Source organism: Coregonus clupeaformis, unplaced genomic scaffold (assembly GCF_020615455.1).
Source record: "Coregonus clupeaformis isolate EN_2021a unplaced genomic scaffold, ASM2061545v1 scaf0249, whole genome shotgun sequence".
Lineage (NCBI taxonomy): Eukaryota > Metazoa > Chordata > Actinopteri > Salmoniformes > Salmonidae > Coregonus > Coregonus clupeaformis.
This window is the reverse complement of record NW_025533704.1, coordinates 242,925-260,467: the sequence shown is the minus strand read 5'-3', so window position 1 is coordinate 260,467 and position 17,543 is coordinate 242,925. Positions and strand designations below refer to the sequence as shown.

Below are 17,543 nucleotides of genomic sequence, written 5' to 3'. Positions count from 1 at the left end.
GCATCTGAGGCATCATCAAAATTAAGTTGTCAAATAATTTATGTTGATGGCTTTATCCATTAACTCATCATCTCTGCAAACCCTATTACGGCAACTAAGTCCTCCTTGCCTGGATCAACAGAATTGGGGCTTGTTTCGAGACACTGCACATTTATTAACCATTATACTGTACTCCATCCTTGTGGTGCATTGAACACACTACATTTGTGGTAATGAGCTGTTAACCCTCCAGTTCAGGAGATGGAGGTATGCACCTTCAGCATTAGGTTCATTTTTATTTCCAATAAAGAAGAAGAAAACTAAGCACCTCATTGGCTGATATACGCGGAAGAGCAGAAGAAGAATGACGTCAGATTTGGGTCACGGTGAAGTCACATGAAGCATTTCTAGCATAATAACATTTCCATCTCGTTTTTGCAGATTATTTGTCAAACATTACTATTAAACAAAGTAATAGGTAGTTAACCAAAACGATAAAAGCATGGATGAGGACGGTTTACCGATTGTGGGATCTGGAATAGATCTGACCAAGGTGAGTGTTTTCCGTAGCCGAAAGATATCTTGGTGGCTACTGTAGCTAAATTAGTCATGATAGCTTCAGCTTGTTTTGTAAACAAGCTGAATGACTCTCAGACAAATAATGCAATCAAATAAATGTTGTATCTAATGAGTATGTGTAGTAAATGTTTTTGAACTCCCCATCTCTGTAAGTAAATAAACATAGCATTTTCTTCATGATACTGAATGCTATGGTCCTAGGTCCCAGCCATACAACAGAGGAGAGTCGTTGCCTATCTCAACCAGTTCATAGTGCACACTGTCCGGTTCCTCAATCGTTTTTCGACAGTTTGCGAAGAGAAACTTGCTTCCATATCTCTTCGGATACAGCAGATTGAAACTACCCTCAGCATTTTGGAAGCAAAGGTAGGTAACCCAGCTCCTGTATGTGTTTAGTATACAATATTATAGGACTTTACTCTGTCTTTGATGTTGTTGTACTGTTATGTGCATTGCTGCTCTGGGCATACCAATATGATAATGTCAGTGCATCCTGATTTTGTTCTATGTAGCTATCCTCTATTCCTGGTTTGGAGGACGTCAGGGTGGAGGGTGTTGGTCAGCGGCCAGCTACAGAGGCCAACGGTCCAGTCGCAGTCGTGGTCCCAAGTCAACCAGAGACCCCTATAGCTGTGGCTGTGCCATTGCCACCTTCTGAGGTAGCCCATACACAAAAAAATGTATGCACGCATGACTGTAAGTCGCTTTGGATAAAAGCGTCTGCTAAATGGCATATTATTATTATTATTACATAAGTATTCTCACCCTTTTGCTATGACACTCCAAATTGAGCTCACGTGCATCCAATTTCCTTTGATCATCCTTGAGATGTCACTACAACTTGATTGGAGATAGAATTGTGATGAGGCATATACAGTGGGGAGAACAGGTATTTGATACACTACCGATTTTGCAGGTTTTCCTACTTACAAAGCATGTAGAGGTCTGTAATTTTTATCATAGGTACACTTCAACTGTGAGAGACGGAATCTAAAACAAAAATCCAGAAAATCACATTGTATGATTTTTAAGTAATTAATTTGCATTTAATTGCATGACATAAGTATTTGATACATCAGAAAAGCAGAACTTAATATTTGGTACAGAAACCTTTGTTTGCAATTACAGAGATCATACGTTTCCTGTAGGTCTTGAACAGGTTTGCACACACTGCAGCAGGGATTTTGGCCCACTCCTCCATATAGACCTTCTCCAGATCCTTCAGGTTTCGGGACTGTCGCTGGGCAATACAGACTTTCAGCTCCCTTCAAAGATTTTCTATTGGGTTCAGGTCTGGAGACTGGCTAGGCCACTCCAGGACCTTGAGATGCTTCTTACAGAGCCACTCCTTAGTTGCTCTGGCTGTGTGTTTCGGGTCGTTGTCATGCTGGAAGACCCAGCCACGATCCATCTTCAATGCTCTTACTGAGGGAAGGAGGTTGTTGGCCAAGATCTGGCGATACATGGCCCCATCCATCCTCCCCTCAATACGGTGCAGTCGTCCTGTCCCCTTTGCAGAAAAGCATCCCCAAAGAATGATGTTTCCACCTCCATGCTTCACGGTTGGGATGGTGTTCTTGGGGTTGTACTCATCCTTCTTCTTCCTCCAAACATGGCGAGTGGAGTTTAGACCAAAAAGCTAAATTTTTGTCTCATCAGACCACATGACCTTCTCCCATTCCTCCTCTGGATCATCCAGATGGTCATTGGCAAACTTCAGACGGGCCTGGACATGCGCTGGCTTGAGCAGGGGGACCTTGCGTGCGCTGCAGGATTTTAATCCATGACGGCGTAGTGTGTTACTAATGGTTTTCTTTGAGACTGTGGTCCCAGCTCTCTTCAGATCATTGACCAGGTCCTGCCGTGTAGTTCTGGGCTGATCCCTCACCTTCCTCATGATCATTGATGCCCCACGAGGTGAGATCTTGCATGGAGCCCCAGACCGAGGGTAATCTTGAACTTCTTCCATTTTCTAATAATTGCGCCAACAGTTGTTGCCTTCTCACCAAGCTGCTTGCCTATTGTCCTGTAGCCCATCCCAGCCTTGTGCAGGTCTACAATTTTATCCCTGATGTCCTTACACAGCTCTCTGGTCTTGGCCATTGTGGAGAGGTTGGAGTCTGTTTGATTGAGTGTGTGGACAGGTGTCTTTTATACAGGTAACGAGTTCAAACAGGTGCAGTTAATACAGGTAATGAGTGGAGAACAGGAGGGCTTCTTAAAGAAAAACTAACAGGTCTGTGAGAGTTGGAATTCTTACTGGTTGGTAGGTGATCAAATACTTATGTCATGCAATAAAATGCAAATTAATTACTTAAAAATCATACAATGTGATTTTCTGGATTTTTGTTTAAGATTCCGTCTCTCACAGTTGAAGTGTACTTATGATAAAAAGTACAGACCTCTACATGCTTTGTAAGTAGGAAAACCTTCAAAATCGGCAGTGTATCAAATACTTGTTCTCCCCACTGTATCTGGGGAAGGGTATAAAACAATTTCTAGAGTGTTGAAAGTTTTCAAGAGTACAGTGGTCTCCATAATTGGGAAATGGAAAAAATATGGAACTACCCAGACTCTGCCTAGAGCTGGTCGTCCGACCAAATGGTCAAGAAGGACCTTGGCCAGGGAGGTCACAAGAACCGAATGACCACTCTGACAGAACTACAGAGTTCCTTGGTTGAGATGGGAGAACCTGTCAGTAGGACAACAGTCTCTACAGCACTTCACCAATCTGGGTTTTATGGGAGAGTGGCCAAACAGAAGCCACTCCTGAGAAAAAGGCACATGACAGCACGCCTGGAGTTTGCAAAAAGGCACGTGAAAGGCTCTGAGATTATAAGGCAAAAGATTCTGTGGTCTGAGACAAAAAAGCATCACCCATCTAACACCATCCCTACCGTGAAGCATGGTGGTGGCAGCATCATGCTATGGGGATGCTTTTCAGCATCAGGGAGACTGGTAAGGATAGAGGGAACAATGTATGGAGCCAAATACAGGCAAATCCTTGATGAGAACCTGCTTCAGAGTGTAAACGACCTTAGAATGGGACAATGATTTACATTGCAACAGGACAATGACCCTAAGCATACAGTCAAAGCAACGCTGTAATGGCTTCAGAACAAGAATGTGAAAGTACTTGAGTGACCCAGCCAAAGCCCAGACTTGAAGCCCATTAAATCTGTGGAAAGACATGAAGATGGCTGTTCACCACTGTTGACTCGGGTGTGAATACTTATGTAAATTAGATATTTCTGTATTTAATTTTCTATAAATTTGCACAAATGTCTAAACATGTTTTCACTTTGTCATTATGGAGTATTGTGTGTAGACGCATGAGAAAAACATCTATTTCATCCATTTTGAATTCAGGCTGCAACACAACAACATTTGGAATAAGTCAAGTGGCATGAATACTTTCTGAAGGCACTACACACACAGTAATTCTGTGGTTACTACATGATTCCATATGTTTTATTTCATAGTTTTGATGTCTTCACTATTATTCTACAATGTAGAAAATAGTAAAAATAAAGAAAAACCCTGGAATGAGTAGGTGTGTCCAAACTTTTGACTTGACTGTATATTTCAACGAGTGGAGGCTAGCTCATAATAATGGCCGGAACGGAGCGAATGGAAACCATGTGTTTGATGTATTTGATACCATTCCACTGATTTCGCTTCAGCCGTTACCACCAGCCCGTCCTCCCAAATTAAGGTGCCACCAACCTCCTGTGATTTCAACATATTCGTGTTGAAATAAATTGTTGATGGAACAATAAGTTAAAGACATGGTATATTTGTTTATATTTGTGCATGATGGAAATACTGAATTGCAGTATTGACTCTATTGTAGGCCTCTCCAAGCATACCAGAACCAAGACCAGCCGAGGCAGCAGGAGAGTGTTGGATGACTGTGGCCAAGGATCCACGCTATGCCAGATATCTCAAGATGGTGCAAGTGGTGGGTCTCTATACATTTTCATATTCTGTAGAAATGTGAAATCTGTTCAATGAAATCAGTCATGTAGAAAACATTTCAAACTACAGGGTGTTCCAGTTATGGCGATAAAGAATAAAATGGTCCAGGAAGGTTTGGATCCCAACCTGCTTGAGTGAGTGTGCTTACATTACATCTTTGTAATATCTGTATTCTCGTACCTCATAATCCACATCTGAATCTTTCTGATGTCATAAAATGGTGGTCCTACATGTACAGTTGAAGTCGGAAGTTTACGTACACTTAGGTTGGAGTCATTAAAACTTGTTTTTCAACCACTCCACAAATTTCTTGTTAACAAACTATAATTTTGGCAAGTCGGTTAGGACATGTACTTTGTGCATTACACAAGTAATTTTTCCAACAATTGTTTACAGACAGATTATTTCACTTATAATTCACTGTATCACAATTCCAGTTGGTCAGAAGTTTACATACACCAAGTTGACTGTGCCTTTAAACAGCTTGGAAAATTCCAGAAAATGATGTCATGGCTTTAGAAGCTTCTGATAGGCTAATTGACATCATTTGAGTCAATTGGAGGTGTACCTGTGGATCTATTTCAAGGCCTACCTTCAAAATCAGTGCCTCTTTGCTTGACATCATGGGAAAATCAAAGGAAATCAGCCAAGACCTCAGAAAAAAAATTGTAGACCTCCACACGTCTGGTTCATCCTTGGGAGCAATTTCCAAACACCTGAAGGTACCATGTTCATCTGTACAAACAATAGTACGCAAGTATAAACTCCATGGGACCACACAGCCGTCATTCCGCTCAAGAAGGAGACGCGTTCTGTCTCCTAGAGATGAACGTACTTTGGTGCGAAAAGTGCAAATCAATCCCAGAACAACAGCAAAGGACCTTGTGAAGATGCTGGAGGAAACAGGTACAAAAGTATCTATATCCACAGTAAAACGAGTCCTATATCAACATAACCTGAAAGGCCGCTCAGCAAGGAAGAAGCCACTGCTCCAAAACCGCCATAAAAAAGCCAGACTACGGTTTGCAACTGCACATGGGGACAAAGATCGTACTTTTTGGAGAAATGTCCTCTGGTCTGATGAAACAAAATTTGAACTGTTTGGCCATAATGACCATCGTTTTGTTTGGAGGAAAAAGGGGGATGCTTGCAAGCCGAAGAACACCATCCCAACCGTGAAGCACGGGGGTGACAGCATCATGCTGTGGGGGTGCTTTGCTGCAGGAGGGACTGGTGCACTTCACAAAATAATGGCATCATGAGGAAGGAAAATGATGTGGATATATTGAAGCAACATCTCAAGACATCAGTCAGGAAGTTAAAGCTTGGTCGCAAATTGGTCTTCCAAATGGACAATGACCCCAAGCATACTTCCAAAGTTGTGGCAAAATGTCTTAAGGACAACAAAGTCAAGGTATTGGAGTGGCCATCACAAAGCCCTGACCTCAATCCTATAGAAAATGTGTGGACAGAACTGAAAAAGCGTGTGCGAGCAAAGAGGCCTACAAACCTGACTCAGTTACACCAGCTCTGTCAGGAGGAATGGGCCAAAATTCACCCAACTTGTGGGAAGCTTGTGGAAGGCTACCCAAAACGTTTGACCCAAGTTAAACAATTTAAAGGCAATGCTACCAAATACTAATGGAGTGTATGTAAACATTTGACCCACTGGGAATGTGATGAAAGAAATAAAAGCTGAAATAAATAATTCTCTCTACTATTATTCTGACATTTCACATTTCACATTCTTAAAATAAAGTGGTGATCCTAACTGACCTAAGAGAGGGCATTTTTACTAGGATTAAATGTCAGGAATTGTGAAAAACAGAGTTTAAATGTACTTGGCTAAGGTTTATGTAAACTTCCAACTTCAACTGTATTTGAAGTAACAATGGTGATTCCTAAATGTTTCTGTTTGCAGCACACCAGATGCACCTGTGCCTGATGCAGGCAAAAAGAACACAGTGGATCAAGATGATGACAGCGATGATGGCAGTGAGTCATCTTTCAGCGATTGATCTGCTGTCTTAGCCATGAAGCTGCCTATAGGGAACTTCCTTCCCTGTCATCTGTACTCCAGGCCTTTTGTACTGTGCTGCTGCAGGTGCACAGAAGGACTAGATGCCAGTGTGTGCTTGACAGGCAGAACTACAGTGCTACCAGACAGAAAGTCCCACTTCTGTGGATGATCTGCAGGGATGCATGGGACTTACAAAAACAGGCACATTGTTCTGTAGCTGAAATGCTTTGTAGGTTGAGTGAATGTCAACGAGAAAGAGCTGAGAATGTCTGTATCCAGGTCAGCCACTGACCTTTTTGTGGATGTTATATTTTTGTGGCCATTTCTTTTCCTGACACATTTGATTGTTCATGGACATGATGTTTCTTTATTTACATAGTTTAGCAGTAAAACACATGGAATCACAACCATGGAAAGTACTAACCAGATAATCGATTAGTAATTTATCATTATTTTCTTTAGTCTGCACTGGGCAAACATGCCTCTGCCCCATGCCAGTATCATGTGAACATTCCAATGCCTTTGAAAGAGATCGTGGGGCGGCAGGCAGCCTAGCGGTTAAGAGCGTTGGGCCAGTAACCGGAATGTTGCTGGTTGGAATGGTCTGTGCCCTTGAGCAAGGCACTTATTGCTCCTGTAAGTCACTCTGGATAAGAGTGTCTGCTAAAAGACAATGTAATTGTGCTTTAGTCTCATTTTGTTTTATTATTTTGACAGTGATGTCTGCATGTGACACTTGTGAGTGGGTGATATGTTGTGTGTATCTCAACATTTGATGGGTACTTTTTACACAACAACTGCTATATGAAGAATGTCATGCAGAAATATTGAGGACTGTTCTCTGGACTATTCGTCATTTATAATTGAGACATTGAGCTGTTGAAATGTAACTGTTCCTGGAGTGAACAATGTGAAGGACAAATTAACAAAATTGCACTTTTGGGTATATACATAATGAAAAAAACACCACTAGTTGTGAGCAATGTTTCAATTGCAATGGTACTGTGTAGGCTAAAATAACAGTTGTACCTAATGTGAATTCATCTCAGAATCTTGTAAAAGGATGTATCTTAACCCAAGATCTAACCAGGTTAGCAAGCCTTTCAGTCCCTTGGATCCCACTGTTGTGAAGGCATTATGCCTTGGCCTTAAAGTCGACAGTTTTATACAACATCCCGTATCCAAACAAATGCTCAGAGATCCAATTCATCTTCACATTGTTTTTAGTTGTCTCTGGACAGAACACTGCAGTGATGGATTCTTTCAATTGATTGTGAAAGAGGGTAAATGGAGAGGTTTTAGAAGACTGGAAAGCACTTTGTTCAAAAGCGCAAGGCAAGCAGCATTGAGATCTGAGTGTTTATGCAGTTTAGCCTGAAAAATAAAGAACACATTTTGCCTAAAGATATGTGGGTGTCATTTTATTCAAACACTGTTTGGGTTTTGTTTTTTACAGCCTTATTCTAAACTTGATTAAATAATTGTTTTTCTCATCAATCTACACAGAATACCCCATAATGACAAAGCAAAAACACGTTTTTAGAAATACCTTATTTACATAAGTATTCAGACCCTTTGCTATGAGACTCGAAATTGAGCTCAGGTGGATCCTGTTTCCATTGATCATCCTTGAGATGTTTCTACAACTTGATTTGAGTCCACCTGTGGTAAATTCAATTGATTGGACATGATTTGGAAAGGCACACACCTGTCTATGTAAGGTCCCACAGTTGACAGTACATGTCAGAGCAAAAACCAAGCCATGAGGTCCAAGGAATTGTGCGTAGAGCTCCGAGACAGGATTGTGTCGAGGCACAGATCTCGGGAAGGGTACCAAAACATTTCTGCAGCATTGAAGGTCCCCAAGAACACAGTGGCCTCCATCATTCTTAAATGGAAGAAGTTTGGAACCACCAAGACTCTTCCTAGAGCTGGCCGCCAGGCCAAACTGAGCAATCGGGGGAGAATGGCCTTGGTCAGGGAGGTGACCAAGAACCTGATGGATACTCTGACAGAGCTCCGGAGTTCCTCTGTGGAGATGGGAGAACCTTCCAGAAGGACAACCATCTCTGCAGCACTCCACTAATCAGGCCTTTATGGTAGAGTGGCCAGACGGAAGCCACTCCTCAGTAAAAGGCACATGACAGCCCGCTTGGAGTTTGCCTAAAGGATTCTCAGACAATGAGAAACAAGATTATCTGGTCTGATGAAACCAAGATTGAACTCTTTGGCCTGAATACCAAGCGTCACGTCTGGAGGAAACCAGGCACCGCTCATCACCTGGCCAATACCATCCCTACGAAGAAGCATGGTGCAGGCAGCATCATCCTGTGGGGATGTTTTTCAGCGGCATGGACTGGGAGACTAGTCAGGATTGAGGGAAAGATGAAAGGAGCAAAGTACAGAGAGATCCTTGATGAAAACCTCCTCCAGAGCGCTCAGGATCTCAGACTGGGGCGAAGGTTCACCTTCCAACAGGACAACGACCCTAAGCACACAGCCAAGACAACGCAGGAGTGGCTTCAGGACAAGCCTCTGAATGTCCTTGAGTGGCCCAGCCAGAGCCCGGACTTGAACCCGATCAAACATCTCTGGAGAGACCTGAAAATAGCTGTGCAGCGACGCTCCCCATCCAACCTGACAGAGCTTGAGAGGATCTGCAGAGAAGAATGGGAGAAACTCCCCAAATACAGGTGTGCCAAGCTTGTAGTGTCATACCCAAGAAGAATTGAGTCTGTACTCGCTGCCAAAGGTGCTTCAACAAAGGACTGAGTAAAGGGTCTTAATACTTATGTAAATGTTATATTTCAATTTTTTATTTGTAATACATTTGCAAAAATGTCTAAAAACCTGTCTTTGCTTTGTCATTATGGTGTATTTTGTGTAGATTGAGGGGGAAAAAACGATATAATCCATTTTAGAATAAGTCTGTAAAGTAACAAAATGTGGATAAAGTGAAAGGGTCTGAATACTTTCCGAATGCACTGTACTTTTGCTTTATAAAAGTAGAAAAATACATTAGATTTTATAAATAGTCTGATTAAAAGGTTAAAATCGATGCTTCGTCATGAAACAAAATCTGTTCTTAGCTTCAGAGTAAACTTCTGTAAGAAACAATAATAACAATAAAACAATAAAAACACTTTTAAGGAGAAGAAAAGGAGAATCATTCCCACCACAATGACAGAGCGGTGACTGAAAACTCACTTTAAAGTCGTGGATATAGGTAAAGAAGAAGAAGATGAAGCTGAAGACCATGATCCACTCACTCACAGCACTCACCAGTTGGAACACATAGTCCTGTAATGACAGGGAGAGTCGGAGAGAGACTGATATTGGCCGTATAGCTTCTCTAGCCTATAAAGCCTATATGGATTCAGAATGTCGTCCATCTTTGTTGTTTATGTGAGTTGTGTTCTTGGTAAAGATGTGCTCATACTGCACCTTGCCTTCTGTTCTATGCAGTAATTCACAGATAACAGCTGGATGGAAAATGAAGGAGACCTTTTCTTTGAGAAAACAATGGTCATTCATGATTAAAATCATTTAGACACCATGGGTTACTATTGTTTTCAAGGATACTGGGGGAAACTGCCAGGAAGGCGATGGTTGCCATTCCGGTGCGCGTATGACACAAGGCCAAGGAACATCCATAGGGGTAGGCCTTATAGGATATGATGGACTGGAGGATAGTGTACAACACACCAGAAATGAAGAAGAGTAATGCACCTGCATCATGCATTTGTATTATCGTTGTCTCCTGGGGAAAAAGAACACACCAGAGAGATCATGTATGGAAAATCACACTCCATCTTCTCACTTAAGATGTGACAACCTACCTGGAAAGTAGCAACAAAACATATCCCCAAACAAGAAAGCATTCCAATCCAGAAAGCGGCCTGGTTCAGTGCTGGGGGCACACCACCTGCCTTCTCATTGAGCTTCTCCACAAACTTGTATCTGGCATACATGGTGGCCATACCTGTAGAGGAATTGGCATGGCATATGGAGTGAATGTTTTTATTTTAAAATGTCCCATTTAGACAGTATTTGCTCACAGGCTACTGTAGGCCAATGTGAAACCTGCTACAATATTTATTTATTTGTTTATTTAATTTGCACTTTAAAACATAGGGAAGTAATATGTAATACTCGGTAAAATGGTCTTATACCATTTATCCCAGCCCTGTCTTACCATGCATTACTGCTTTCATTTTCAAAATAATGGAATGTGTGACTAAAGCTTTTGGCACAGTCTCTGACCTGGGAAAACCCATGGGGTTGCTTAAGCTCAGACAAAAACAAAAGATCATTCATGGTTTTAGTGTCTTTCTGTGCTCACCTGCAAATGCAGTGATGACTGTCATCAAGCCAAAGATACAACTCTCTGGGGGTTTAGCCCCAATTTCACAAAAGAAAAGAAGAGTTCAGGTTTAATGTGTGTGTCATGTCTGGAGGTCATTTTAAATATTTTGATCTGTTTCAGGCCCAGTGCACTCAAAAACGTGATTTTCCTGTGTTTTATATTTCCACACTATGAGGTTGGAATAATACTGTGAAATTGCGAAACTGTTAATAATGCCCTTTTAGTGTACGAGCTCTTTCCCTTTAAAAGTCAAGTGAGGACACACTGGCTAGTAAGTAGTTCACAGTGTTATATCTAGCCTAGTTGTAAAAGAACGGACATCTGCACAGTTTCACATTGAACATCACTCTGTCGTTTAATGACATGTGCCACGCATTCTGACAACCCATTCATCCGTAACGCAGCACACTGTCGTAAACCATAACAACGTACAGTACGACGTACAGCACGTCGTACCATACATAACATTTCCCCCCCCTTTCCAAAACCAGGGACTGGTACCATATATAAAATGTCCATAGGGCAAGAACCTAGAGTGATACCTGTAAGAAATAAACATTAACCCTTAAACGGATGGACTCTCCAAACTAGCCAGTTCAGTCCATTAACCTGGAGGTTGACTAAGACACCTAACGGAGCCTAAGAATGAAAAGAGGTTAAGTAGTCCCCCAGATAAGCAGGGCGAGTTCGTGCCCGCATAGGCCTTTCTTCCACCGTCACCGCTTGTGGCTCTGGCCCTTGGGGAACCCACAGAGGCTGGGGCTCAGGTGGTAGTGGTGGAGGAGGTCCATCCGGTGGCGTCTCTGGCCTGCATGTCTGTTTTGTGTGCCTTCGTGTTCCTTGGGGGGCAGGGACTTTTCTGAGGCGGCTGGCGTGCCAGCGTGATCCATTGCTCATCATGAAATATGGCGGGCCCCAGTTGTCGACTGACCTGCAAGGGGTCCGACCAGAATGAGGCCATTTTGTTGCACTGCTGAGGCCGTCGGGCTCGGACCCAGTCTGACACTTGAATGATCGACTTCTTCACCCTGTGTGCCTTGTCAAAACGCTGTTTCATTGCTCTTTGGTGCCTGGTCACTGCCTGCTGTTCTTCGGTGCGCCTAGTCGCCGGTTCTGCTACTCTCTGTGTTCTGAGTCTGTCCAGTGGCAGTTCCATCTCACGACCTAGCATGAGGGATGCCGGGGAGACCTGTGTTGTTGTGTGTTTGCTTGCTCTGTAGTGCATTAGCGTTTGATTCAAAGCAGTTTGGAACGTGCACCCCTGGACCAGGTGCGCTCTGATGCCGTTCTTCAGCGTTTGGTTGAAGCGTTCCACCCCTCCGTTAGCTTGTGGGTTGTAGTAGGCCGTGCGGATGTGTTTGATTCCCTTGTTGCTGAGATATGAGGAGAACTCGGCAGAGGTTAGCTGGGGCCCATTGTCCGTGGTAAGGGTGAGGGGTAGGCCCCACCTTGTGAACAGGCTGTCTAGGATGTCCACGATGGCCTGTGCTGTGACAGTTCCGACAGGAACCACTTCTGGCCACTTAGAGTGGAGGTCATACACCACCACCAGGAAGCGCTGATGGTGAGGGACTGCGTGTCCATGGATCTCGCCACAGATGTCCAGTTGGATGTGCTCCCAGGGGTGGGACGGCCATGCGAGAGGCTGCAGGGGGGTGGGGCGGACTGTCCTGTTTTCCCACTGAGGAGGCATGCAGCACAATCCCTGACCAGGGCTTCAATGTCGTGGTCGATGCCTGGCCACCACACAAGGTCTCGACATCGCTGTTTGACCTTGACTATGCCCAAGTGACCCTCGTGCGCCATGGATAGAACACGCGCACGCAGGCCACTCGGGACCACAGTGCAAAACCCTCGAGAGACACAGACTTCTTCCCAGCAAGAAAGTTCGGTGCTTCACTCTGGCGAAAGTCGCCAGCTCTTCCGGCACATGTGCTGGCCATTTAGTGCGTATGTAGGTGCGCAGGGTAGACAGTGTGGGATCCTGTTCCGATGCTTGCTTCAGCTCCTCCAGTGAGACGACTGACTGAAGAGGAGCGTAGAGCATTTGTACAAGCTCTGTTTCGTTGTCGTCTGGCAAGACGGTTGGAGTAGGAGCGTCAAAGGAGCGTGAGAGGAGGTCTGCCACCACGTTATCCCTCCCCGGAGTGAACTTCAGCTGATAGTCATACTGTCTGAGGCGGTCGGCCCATCTGTGCAGCCGAAGTGGCTTGTGGCCAGTTCCTGATGCTGACAGTAGCGTTGTGAGGGACTGGTGGTCGGTTCGGAGTGTGAACAGACGGCCATATAGGTAGAGGTGCCACCTTTCGCACGCCCAGACACAGGCCAGTGCTTCTCGTTCGCCCACAGAGTACCGTTGTTCTGTGGGGCTCAGGGCCCTTGAGGCGAAGGCGACGGGCCTCTCAATGCCATTCTGCAGCTGTGAGAGGACAGCTCCTAGTGCTCCAGCTGAGGCGTCACATGTGACAATGGTGTGGCAGACGGGGTCAAAGTGAGCCAAGACTGGGGCTGTGGTGAGCTGGCTCTTCAGTGAGCGGACCGCGTCTGAGCAGGCTGCCGTCCAGGCCCATGGCTCATCCTTCTTGAGGAGCTGGCGAAGGGGCGCTGTGGTCTGAGAGTAGTGGGGCAGAAACCGGAGGTAGTAAGCTGTCATGCCCAAGAATGAGGCCACCTGAGAGGCTGAGGTCGGTTCCGGGATCCGGTGGACGGCTTCAATGTTCGACATGAGTGGGGCAATGCCTTTGGCCGACAGGCGGAAGCCCACAAACTCGACGGCTGGAGCTGCAAAGGTGCACTTTCCACCGTTCAGGGTCAGGTTGTTCCGCAGTAGAGCACTGAATACTCTGTGGAGTCGATAATCATGGATGTGGAGGTCAGGGCCGTGGACCACGATGTCATCCAGATAGACCGCCACCCCAGGTATTCCAGCGAGGATGGTGCTCATCACCTTCTGGAAGCAGCTGGGGGCGGAGCTAAGTCCAAAAGGCATGCGTGTATATCTGAACACGCCAGCGTGTGTGACAAAGGCCGTGAGGTCTCTGCTAGCTGCATGGAGGGGTACCTGAAGATAACCCTGACGAAGGTCAAGCTTCGTGAAGATCGTGGAGCCATGGAATTGTGCGGTCAGCTCCTCAGCTGTAGGCAAGGGGTACTTATCCGGGACAACGGCCTTGTTCACAGCACGGAGATCCACACAGGTCCGGATTCCACCGGACTTTTTGGTTGCAATGACCAAGTTTGAAATCCAGGGGGCAGCGTTGACTGGCTCAATGATGCCTGCATCCAACTGTGACTGGAGATCTTTTGTGACATCATCACGCAGTGCAAAGGGAATGCGCCGCAGGGGCTGCATGACTGGGGTCACTTCCGGATTCACTAGGGGCCTGTGAGTAAAGGCTGTGAGGCAGCCCAGTCCATCAAACAGAGTCGGCCAGTTCTGTTGCCATGTGCAGGTAACCTGGTAGATAGCTGACCCACTGTCATCTCTCAGTGTGAATCCCAAGCCTGTGAAGAGGTCGAGGCCCAGGAGGTTGGCACCCCGCTTTGCAACATGAAATGTGAATGATGGCAGATGTTTGGTGCCGTAGTGTACTGGGACCTGGAGGGTGCCTACAATGTCTATCTTAGATCTACCGTACCCACACAGGGCAGTGGAGGGCTGTTGGAGTGGTAGGTGACTGAAAAACTTGTAGTAAGTGGCAAGGTTGAGCAACGACACCGCAGCGCCAGTATCCAGCAGCAAAGGCAAACCCACCTCACCCAGCTGCACAGTGCATGTCCTGAATGACACATGGTTGGTGGAGACGGTTCGGATTTCCGTGTGTTCATGTTGAGAGTGAGATGAAACGAAGGGCCTGTTCTGGGTGGAGCTAGTAGCAGGGGCAGAACGACACACTTTCGCAAAGTGATTGTATTTTGAACAGTTCTTGCATATTTTCCCACGGGCTGGGCAGTTTGAAGCCCTTGAATTGTGAGAGCTAGCCCCACAGTTGCCACAGCTAGTTCTGTTTGTTTGTCTGTGTGCCTGCTGCACGGGCATGTCGGTGTCTGTGTCCATGCAGCTATCGACGCGGGAGGGCGTGCGCAGCGCGTGATCGTTGTAGTGCGCCTGCTCGGGCTGAAGCTGCTGTGTGAGAATGGCTGGGGGCCGAGTGTATGCTGCAGAGCTGTCTGTTAGCATAGAAGAGCATTCCAACGCCGCTTCAACCTGGAGTGCTATTTTAATAGCTCCATCTAGTTGTAAATTATCCGATTCCAAAAGCAGTTTCTCCCTTGTCTTTTCACATAACGTCCCCTCTATCAACTGATCCCTGATGATCTCGTCCTGAAGTGTCCCGTAGTTACAAGAGCTAGCCAAATCCCTCAGATTAGCCACGTAGCTTTGAATGGACTCACCCGGCCGTTGGTGTCTCTTCCGTAGCCGGTAGCGTCGGAGGAGCACTCGCTCTTTCCCGGCGAAGTGGTTCCGTAAGAGGCTGACTGCAGCAGTGAATGTAGGAGCCGATCCAAGCGCTCTGAAAATCCTCTGTCCCTCTGTACCAAGGCAGTGACGGAGCAGTGCTGTCCTCCGCTTGTCGGAGATTGTAGAAAAGTCCATAGCTTCTAAATAAGTGTTAAAACTATCAAGCCAGTTATTCCACGGGACTGGAGGTTCGCCAGGCACGGCGAGGAATGGTGCTGGCGGTGGTAAACTGAATTCAGCCATCTTCGTCGCCAATGTTATATCTAGCCTAGTTGTAAAAGAACGGACATCTGCACAGTTTCACATTGAACATCACTCTGTCGTTTAATGACATGTGCCACGCATTCTGACAACCCATTCATCCGTAACGCAGCACACTGTCGTAAACCATAACAACGTACAGTACGACGTACAGCACGTCGTACCATACATAACACACAGGCCCCTATGCAGAAGGCTACACAGCTGGGACCTGGGTAGCCCAACCCGCGCAAGATGGTGTTATTATTCATTTTATGCTGTTTGTCATATGGCATCAGGAAGAACTAGGCTGTGTAGAGGTCTAGGCGTTAGGACCTGGGTAGCAGCCAATGACTGTGGGTTGCAGCCAAGTAGAGTGCTCAACTGAGGAAAACTAAGCCGATTGATTTTTGTCGCTAAGATCAGTGGCGTAGTGGAGGCTATACGCCGTAAACCCACTTTGTTCACTTTATTTTTGCATATACTCACTTCTTAATCCCCACTGATACTTAACAAATAAATATATAAATACTTCGCTAGGCAGCACTACACCGCTGGCTAAAATGTGATACTTTTTTCACTTATACAGTAAGCATTTCACTGTTAGTCTACGCCTGTTATTTACGAAGCATGTGACAAATAACATTTTATTTGACTTCTTTATTATTTAAATCAGTGTGGGTAATGGAAATATGCTTTATATTTGCACTCATCAAAAGCTGTGATTATTAAGGGAAATTGTATCACATTAGTGCCTGGAAAGTGGGTATACTCTAATGTTGCCCCAAATTACCCAAACGGCCCTCCCAGCAAAGGAAAGGTGCCCTGTGTGAAAAATTCTGTTTTCTCAATTTTTTTAAATGAGTTTTCCTACAGATTTTTATGGTTTTCACTCTCAAAATGACATTAGTTAACAGAAAATCAACACAAATGTGATGTTCTAAGTCAACAACAATGTTAAACCACATCAGGAGAACATTTTTTAGGTCTGGGGAAAATCGAAAATATAGTTCCCCTTTAATTCAATTGCGCACCTAGCAAGATAACGTTTATAAACTAGCAGTGTTTCTGTAGGCTACTGTACAATGTCCTACATGTGATGGCAGAGTTTGCTAAACAAATGCCCTCCCGATTGATACAAATCAGAATGATATCATTCTGCCAGGTAGGCCTCGCAGTCAACATTTAATTGGGAAGGTGTTTTGGGAAAGCCTTTAGACACGTTTATTCCAACAGAGCATGATGACTGAATTGCGCATCGCCAATACTCAACCAATACCTTTTCAATACCTGGGTTGCATACCCATTGTTGCATTGGTTAGCATTTACTTGTGCCCAGTTGAGAGCTGAACGCGCTTGCTACCTGACAGATGATATTCCGTTGAAACTATAATGTGTGCAGCGCACATGTGAATATATTTCACTTGCTTTGCGTTTGTATAGGCTACTTTGTGCATGATTTCTATATTGTACTACATAATTGATAAGGTGTAGCCCTATCCCTCCACTACATGTGTATAATTATTAACGCTTTGATCAAGAAAGGCAGTTCGTGGAAAATAAAAACAATTAGGCAACTGATAAATAATAATAGCCTATAATCTTCTTGTTCTAAATTCTTACTTACCTTATATAGGGGAAGATAACATCCACATCATGCTCGAACAATGCAATTAGGTAGGAAACAATAAACGTGCTGGATGACCAGATGACCAAAAAAGTTGGTAAAAAGCATATTCCCTCCATGAACCAAAACATATTGTCAGCAATAAGGAAAAGTTACAACACAGACAGACCGACCTTGAGTACAATTTATAAATAAATATTCAATGCAGAATACTGTCAAGTAAAATCCCTCTGCCAATAATGCTCAGAGTTGAGATTTGAATAAGGAATATCATTAGGCTTTCTGTAAACCG

The 17,543-nt window shown here is 44.7% G+C and overlaps 2 protein-coding genes across 3 annotated transcripts; one reads left to right on the top strand and one right to left on the bottom strand.

Moving 5' to 3' along the window:
* Positions 1-332: 332 nt before the first annotated feature.
* Positions 333-7,950, top strand: LOC121555314 (WASH complex subunit 3). Of its 2 annotated transcripts, none has more exons than XM_045214397.1 (6): positions 333-532; positions 760-924; positions 1,071-1,238; positions 4,412-4,519; positions 4,606-4,670; positions 6,458-7,950. In XM_045214397.1, the coding sequence occupies exons 1-6, from the start codon at positions 482-484 to the stop codon at positions 6,552-6,554; spliced, it is 654 nt and encodes a 217-aa protein (XP_045070332.1). In that variant the 5' UTR covers positions 333-481; the 3' UTR covers positions 6,555-7,950. The 2 variants fall into 2 exon arrangements, with proteins under 2 accessions (XP_045070332.1, XP_041725080.2); XM_041869146.2 differs by having other exon boundaries at positions 335-532; positions 1,071-1,217.
* On the bottom strand, positions 6,602-17,401 carry LOC121547900 (DNA damage-regulated autophagy modulator protein 1-like). The gene is made up of 5 exons (XM_045214401.1): positions 17,253-17,401; positions 10,899-10,967; positions 10,396-10,538; positions 10,139-10,316; positions 6,602-6,726 (listed from the first exon to the last, which is right to left on the bottom strand). Exons 1-5 carry the CDS (start codon positions 17,380-17,382, stop codon positions 6,602-6,604), a joined length of 645 nt encoding a protein of 214 aa, XP_045070336.1. The 5' UTR covers positions 17,383-17,401.
* Positions 17,402-17,543: the final 142 nt, after the last annotated feature.